General features: G+C 30.9%; 2 protein-coding genes across 2 annotated transcripts; both read right to left on the bottom strand.

Moving 5' to 3' along the window:
* Positions 1-865: 865 nt before the first annotated feature.
* LOC106791135 (dehydrogenase/reductase SDR family member 11-like) lies at positions 866-1,842 on the bottom strand. The gene is made up of 4 exons (XM_014756543.1): positions 1,708-1,842; positions 1,359-1,623; positions 1,110-1,282; positions 866-1,036 (listed from the first exon to the last, which is right to left on the bottom strand). The coding sequence occupies exons 1-4, from the start codon at positions 1,840-1,842 to the stop codon at positions 866-868; spliced, it is 744 nt and encodes a 247-aa protein (XP_014612029.1).
* A 2,469-nt stretch (positions 1,843-4,311) lies between these two features.
* Positions 4,312-6,137, bottom strand: LOC106791161 (farnesol dehydrogenase-like). Its single transcript, XM_014756605.1, has 5 exons — positions 5,683-6,137; positions 5,289-5,501; positions 4,945-5,195; positions 4,689-4,835; positions 4,312-4,597 (listed from the first exon to the last, which is right to left on the bottom strand). The coding sequence occupies exons 1-5, from the start codon at positions 5,768-5,770 to the stop codon at positions 4,556-4,558; spliced, it is 741 nt and encodes a 246-aa protein (XP_014612091.1). The 5' UTR covers positions 5,771-6,137; the 3' UTR covers positions 4,312-4,555.
* Positions 6,138-6,875: the final 738 nt, after the last annotated feature.

Consider the following 6,875-nt stretch of genomic DNA (forward strand, 5'->3'; position numbering starts at 1 on the left):
GATATATTATTTTTATTAGTAACTTATTATAATATTTGTACTTTTTCTATTTCTTAATTCATTATATTTTTTAATATAGAATCACGCGTTTAAATTTAATTGTATTTTATAAACGGTAATAAATAGAGATTGGATAAAAATAAATAGAGAATTTAAATGAAAAGTGCATCTGTGAATTGGACCACTTATATGTTAGGCTATTGTATTACTTTTGATAGTATGATTAATATAGTTTTCTTCTTGTTACAGATGATCATCGTGGGATTTAACAGCAAACCTTTTTAATTTTCTTCAACTTGAGCAGCTTAAATAGCTACCTTTTTAAATATATGTATAAATGCATTTTTGAAGGCACACACATAAACACTAAATATAATATAAATTTATTTAAAATTCCATAAAAAAAAAAAAGATATAACTTGAAATATTTATGAAAATATACCAAAGATTTTTCACACACACAGATGTTTAATATTCAAATATTTAATTTATGAAAATATCTGTTTCAGAACATCCTGAATTTTTCCATGGATTATAGATCATTGATCTATGTGTTATATATTAGGTTGTCCCGTAAGTTCCTAACTTTTTTTTTTATGCGAAATCAATAGACGATATTTATTGTTTAAGATTGATTTACTGTGTTATATATGAACCGTTCATTTCATATAAACCAGTATAATATTTCATATGATAAATGAAAAAAAAATATTGCAAGAAAATGGTAAATGTTAAATTGGATATTATTATTTATTATTAAACTTTTGGCTACTAATTTTTAGAAAGTTTCTTTATTGTTTCATATTCTTTTTTGATTTATTTTTACTACATTCATTTCTCTTGACGAGTAGTTCTTTAGTAGAAATTAAAGTTCACGAATAGGTGTAATAATAAGATCTTTTATAAGAACGTTGTCTGATGTTTGCAACGTGTAAAGAACAGCTTCGGCCACGTCTTTCGGTAGCAAAGCTAAACGTGGATTTTCTTTTAACCATTGCTGAGTCATATCGGTTTCAACCAATCCGGGAGAAATACACTGTAACGAGAAAATCCAACGTTAATTATACGTACAATTATATTTCACACATTTCATTAATTCCAAGACTTACAATAACTTTAATGTTAGATTCTAGCTGTGCTAGTTCTAAACGAAGGCACTCAGACAACGCTGTAAGTGCAAATTTACTGCATATGTAAGCAGGAGAAGCTGGACGTTCCGGATTCGCCGGAATCTTTAATCCCAATGTATCGTTTATGTTTACGATGCAACCATTGTCGATACCTAAAATTCAGGAATACATCAAATCAACTTATAATTTTGAGTTTTTTGTTAAAAAGAGTTCTTTTCCATGATTTACCCTTCTTTTTCATCAGCTTCAAAATTTCCTTCGTAATGCATGTTAGACCAAGAATATTAAGGTCCAATGTTTTTTCCCAATCTTCTATTTCACCGGATAAGAAACCTGCTTCGATGTTTAATGCTGCGTTGTTAATTAAAATGTTAACGCAACCTACTCCCTTTTCTATCCATTCTATCGCTTTCAAGACTTCACTCTGATTCGTTAAATCGCATTGTAGAGGTAACAATTTGCCTGGTTTAGATTTCAATTCTTCAGAAAGTGCCTTAGGAAAGAATAATTATTTTAGAACAAATATAAAATCAATATTATACTTTAACATATTTGTTTCGTATCAAATTAAACTTACTTCGAGTTTATCGATATTACGAGCAAGACCAATAACTTTTAAACCTTTTAAGACGAGTAATTCGGCAATTGCTTTACCAATTCCAGAACTGGCTCCAGTGACAACAGCTACTTTGTCTAATCCACTCCACTCCATTTTGAATAAAATGAAAAGATTTCTATTGGTAACTTAGATTTTCTTTAAATGAAATAATTGGATTTTCCTCGTTAATTGTTTGTTACAATGTACAAGGCAGTAAGAAATCGTAAAGAATAAACTGAAGTTTTCTGAAACGATCGGCGTCTTTTATATTGTCTTAAAATGTGGCCCAAGATTAAGAAGGTCGTCACAATCTTTCATTCCTCTAAATGTTATATCCTTGTTTTTTGTATGATGCAGTTATGTAGAAAAATTGCACTATATTTTTCACGAGACCGATACCGCTTTATTTGTTTTTTATTTGATTATTTTTGTATCTCTAATCATAGCGGACGTGTAGCTTTGCGCGTGTGTGCATACACAACGTCATCGTTTAAAAAGAATACAAACAGAATTTTTGATAGTCTACGATTCAGGTTTCGCAAAACAATTCTGTCAAATTGTAAGAATGATGATGTTATTTGATGAATGTCTCGGGGTAGAGTTGAGTTGTGAATCAAACGATAGTAATTGATAATGTCTTTCCGCAATAGTTAGCACTCGATATAAAAGGTCAAGAAATAATTTTTATTTAATTAAATGAACTCGCGCGTGTTATCAAAAATTTCAAATCGGTATGATAAAACACGATGAACCGTAGAAAATTTATTTATACATTTTTATATTGTTCGCGATTTTGTTTGTATTTGATTTGATTTTTTTTTTTCTTTTTGTTTTTCATTTCTCGCGCTCTCTTCGCCATTATTTGTTCGAATTTACATTGAACCGCGTCGTTATATCTGAAATAATTTATCTCAATCATTTTTATAATTAATGTATTCTTTGTATAATTTTGAAAAATATTCGTTCATTACCGTGCCAATAAATATTGTTTTTTCATCTGTTGTTTAATCTCCTTCGTGCTAAAGAAAGGAGCACTCGTTGAATCCGTAATTTCAAATGAAGAATCGTCGGTCTTCTTCGTTTCTAAAACATTTTTCATTTTTCCTAAACACGATAAAGCTTCCTTGGTTCGTCCGGATAATCGTAGAATCATTACTTTTATTAAAATATATTGAAGATTTGATGGATCATAATCGCAAACCTTCTGAATTGTGTACAAACCTTTGTCGTAACAACGGTGCATGCACCATATTATCGAATGAATTGCCATTGTTCGAGCAAGTTCGTACATTTTCTATATGAAATCAAATAGAAATTTATTAATTATCTAGTATTATTACTCTCTCTACAATCTCTAATTTTATACGTATTTAATTTTGTTCATCAAAACAACGGAATACCTGTAAAAGTTTTCGAGCATTAATATTATTTTCATTTAAAGTGACAGCCTCCAGAATAAATTCACGTGTCAGCTCGATATCTCTTAAGTCGAATTTATATTCCGCGTGAATAATCAAAAGATCGGACATTCTCTTAGCACTTGTATTTTTAATGAATTCGTACCAGTACGAACAAAACGCATCGTATTTGTTTAAATGTTTCATCGTTCGCAAAAGTTTATCCTCGTGTAAATAAAAAATCATTAGTTAATAGTATTGTAAAATTGTTTAATATCGAGACAAATGTAATATTCGCAATTTAGAATAACGCATTATAGTTACTTCTATATCGATGATCGATCTTTCGGATGGCTTCAGTATTACGATACGTTCGTAATCTTTCGCAGCTTGTAAAAATAATCCATTCTTATAGAAACAATCTCCTCTGACTTCGTAACACTCGATCAACGATTCGATAAAAAGCATATTGCTTTCGGTTTTATTCGAAATTTTCTCGAATTTCAACATTAATCGCGCGATCTCGTAATTCTTTATCGCATCAGTCACTTTTCCTTAAAGTGTCCAACTTTGAATGTTCACATTTTTTACATTATTTATTTTATTAACCCTTTAAATGGGTTGCTAATAATGAAAGGGTTAATATTCGTACCTTGAAGTTTAAAAACGGTAGCTCTCAAAGCATAAATCTTGTAAGATCTAGGATTGTGTTTCAACATTTTTGTGATTAACTTAGAAGCTTCCGATAAATTTTCATTATTTTCTACATAATTAATGGCTTCCTTGTACCATGTTTGAAGTTCTTGTCGAGTACGACATCTGTTAGGTCTTTTTTCGTACGACCAAAGATATTTTAACTAAAGAAATAATTCAATTCGCGTTGACGATAATCAAATAATCGATCACTACGAATTGTACTAACCCTCAAAGCTTCTTTCCTTAGGTTAGTAAAGCGTTTCTCGAGGGGAGCGAAAGCTTTCTTCATGTAATAAAGTTGAAAGGTTTCCATCGTTGTTCACCATCTGAATTCTAAGCTTGTTTTAGAACAAAATATTCGAGGGAAGGCTTTGAACGAGTCAGGGAAGGGAAGGCTCTTACGAGTGGAAAGTTTTGTATTTAGTAACAAAAAATTTCAAGCATAACCTGTGTAAATACGTAATATCAAATGATTATGATTCTTTACAGATCATCGTAGAGAACAAATCTTTTATTTATCACTACTCGTTCGGTTAATTACATTTCATTTGAATCAAAATCATCGCATTAGATTAATACAGCGATCTATATTTAAAAAAAAAAGAAACTAGACGTGTTTTTATAATATACGCGTGAGTACATACATATCTACTTATAAAAAGACGATCAAAATTGAAGTTAGGCGCTATTTCAGCGTGCTATCGAACTATCGAACGAATTTGAAGAAAAGAAAATCACCAAGTTTCACCCAGTGGTCGTAAAACGATGTCTTGAATCTGTACATAAAATTTATTTCATTTTATTTTTTGCTGAGTTAACTACTATGGAATGTTGTTTAAAAAATGATATATATATACATAATCTTACCACGACGTTAGGTGGAGTAGATAAGACGTAGGAAACAGCATTCGCTACATCTTCACTTTTCAAAGCTGGCATTGCAGCTAAAACTTCTTCGGAAAATGCGTGATAAGATGCCAATAATTCGGTTGCTACCACACCAGGATTAATATTCTATCAAAAAATGAACATAAAGATTTATAAAACGATTCTAATTAAAAAAATACAAGGATTAAACGTGTACGTAATGAATTAAATTCATCGCGGTATGAATGAATTTTACCGTGACCCGAATTTTAGTCCCAGTTAGTTCATTGCGAAGAGTTTGAGACAATGCAGTTAATGCACGTTTCGAGGATGGATAAATACCAAAACCAGGAACAGCAGGAACCCTTTCTCCAGCCAAACTACCAATATTAATAATCAAACCTTCCTCATCTTTTTTACGCATTAATCGAACAGCTTCTCGCATAGTCAAGCAAACTCCTAAGACGTTCACATCAATAACTGCTCTCCAATCTTCCAATGATCCTTCTAGAATTTGTAATAGCATGCATCGTGTAAAAGTTCAAATGTATTGTTGTATACGTTCGTAGTAGATCGATTATCCAAGTATTTCAGATTTACCTGTTAATGAGGATTCTTTAGCGATACCAGCATTATTGATCATCACATCAAGGGATCCTAAATTTTCTTCGATCCAAGAAAAGGCAACTGTTGTACTCTCTTCTTTGGTTACATCGCATTCGATTGCATGAAGCTTTCCTGGTCCTCCTTCCAAACTATTCGCGAGTTCTTCGATTTTGTCAGTTCTTCTAGCTAATCCAACCACCGTCATACCTATAACAAAATATTTTCTTCCAATGTTTCCCGATCGTAAAAAGTATTCGTCTAACTGATATTTTCGTGCGATCATGCAATCCATGTATCAGCGATTGAAAATCGATGATGCACATTTATTTTCTTCTAATAGCAATATCTATGAGATATTTATAATTTTATTATTTTATATTTTATTTACCGTTATTAACCAATAGTCGAGCAATGGCTGCACCAATTCCCGCACTTGCACCAGTAACGGCAGCTACTTTTCCAACCCATTGTTCCATCTTGTTCGTCTTCCTTTCTAGAATAGACTAATCTCACAGATAGAGAGAGAGTCGTTAACAAGAGACACCTTATAAGTCTTCCAATGGTATATACAAAACTAGTTAAGAAAAGAGGGGGAGAAATGTGCTCTTCGGTAATCAGATATATATCTAAGTAATACGATAGTTTTGCGGAAAAACGATACATCTCCTTTGGTTAGATGTAAGTAGGTTGTTTATCGAGGCTATTCCAAGAAATTTTATAGATTTCTAACACAACTTCCATCGTAGCTTCTTTTCTATTATTAGTTAACAACTATATCGTTAGTTTTTTATTGTCATTCATCTAATAACATTTTTATTTCGCGAAACAAATTCGCATAAAAGATATTTTTTAATATTCGACAAATGCGTCAAACTTTTGTATGACTTGTATACTTGCGACTTGCGTCTGCTACGAATTTAATGAAGTTTAATTAAGGCCAATAAGCGAACGAATGATCATTACGATGTTACGTTTCGTTAACGTTTCCTGTTTAACATTTTCGCGACTCATATAAGATGATTGGAAATGTATTGGGTTGGCAACTAAGTGAGTGTGGTTACTTTAATAAAAACCTACACATTTATTTGACTTTACTATACTTTTATATGTACAAAACCTAATATATTTATTCGTAGACCTAGATATATATATACATATATACCTATCGTAATATAATTAATTATTAACACGTGATATTATAGGAAATGACTATTCTTTTTTAAATAATAATATTCTATCTATCTATCTCTATCTATCTATGTGTAAGAATAAGAAGAAAAATAATAAAAAGACCAAAATGCTCACTTAGTTGCCAATCCAATAATTGTAAGAATGAATGATTGAAAATATAGGATTTGTTAGGATTTATCGTAGGAATTGAAATGATCAATTTGTAGGGAAATTGAATTATCCAATCTCATATCTAAATTCTTTCTACTTCCAATTATATTTTTGTCCACAATTCAAGTCACAATACTATAATATATTCGTGTCAGCTGTTAGTTTCTGTAGTCCGTAGATACATATTTACAAAGAGTTTTCTATATTCTGCTTGCTTGTTATTTTTATTTCTTTTTTTTT

This window comes from Polistes canadensis, unplaced genomic scaffold, assembly GCF_001313835.1.
Source record: "Polistes canadensis isolate GaletaPanama2010 unplaced genomic scaffold, ASM131383v1 scaffold_287, whole genome shotgun sequence".
Lineage (NCBI taxonomy): Eukaryota > Metazoa > Arthropoda > Insecta > Hymenoptera > Vespidae > Polistes > Polistes canadensis.

Coding starts and splice junctions, on each gene's coding strand:
- LOC106791135 (XM_014756543.1), bottom strand. CDS start 1,842: ATGGAGTGGAGTGGATTAGACAAAGTAGCTGTTGTCACTGGAGCCAGT. Junction 1,624..1,707: donor GTAATATCGATAAACTCGAA/GTAAGTTTAATT, acceptor TTCTTTCCTAAG/GCACTTTCTGAAGAATTGAA. Junction 1,283..1,358: donor GAAGCTGATGAAAAAGAAGG/GTAAATCATGGA, acceptor CCTGAATTTTAG/GTATCGACAATGGTTGCATC.
- LOC106791161 (XM_014756605.1), bottom strand. CDS start 5,770: ATGGAACAATGGGTTGGAAAAGTAGCTGCCGTTACTGGTGCAAGTGCG. Junction 5,502..5,682: donor TCGACTATTGGTTAATAACG/GTAAATAAAATA, acceptor ATTTTGTTATAG/GTATGACGGTGGTTGGATTA. Junction 4,836..4,944: donor GGACTAAAATTCGGGTCACG/GTAAAATTCATT, acceptor ATTTTTTGATAG/AATATTAATCCTGGTGTGGT.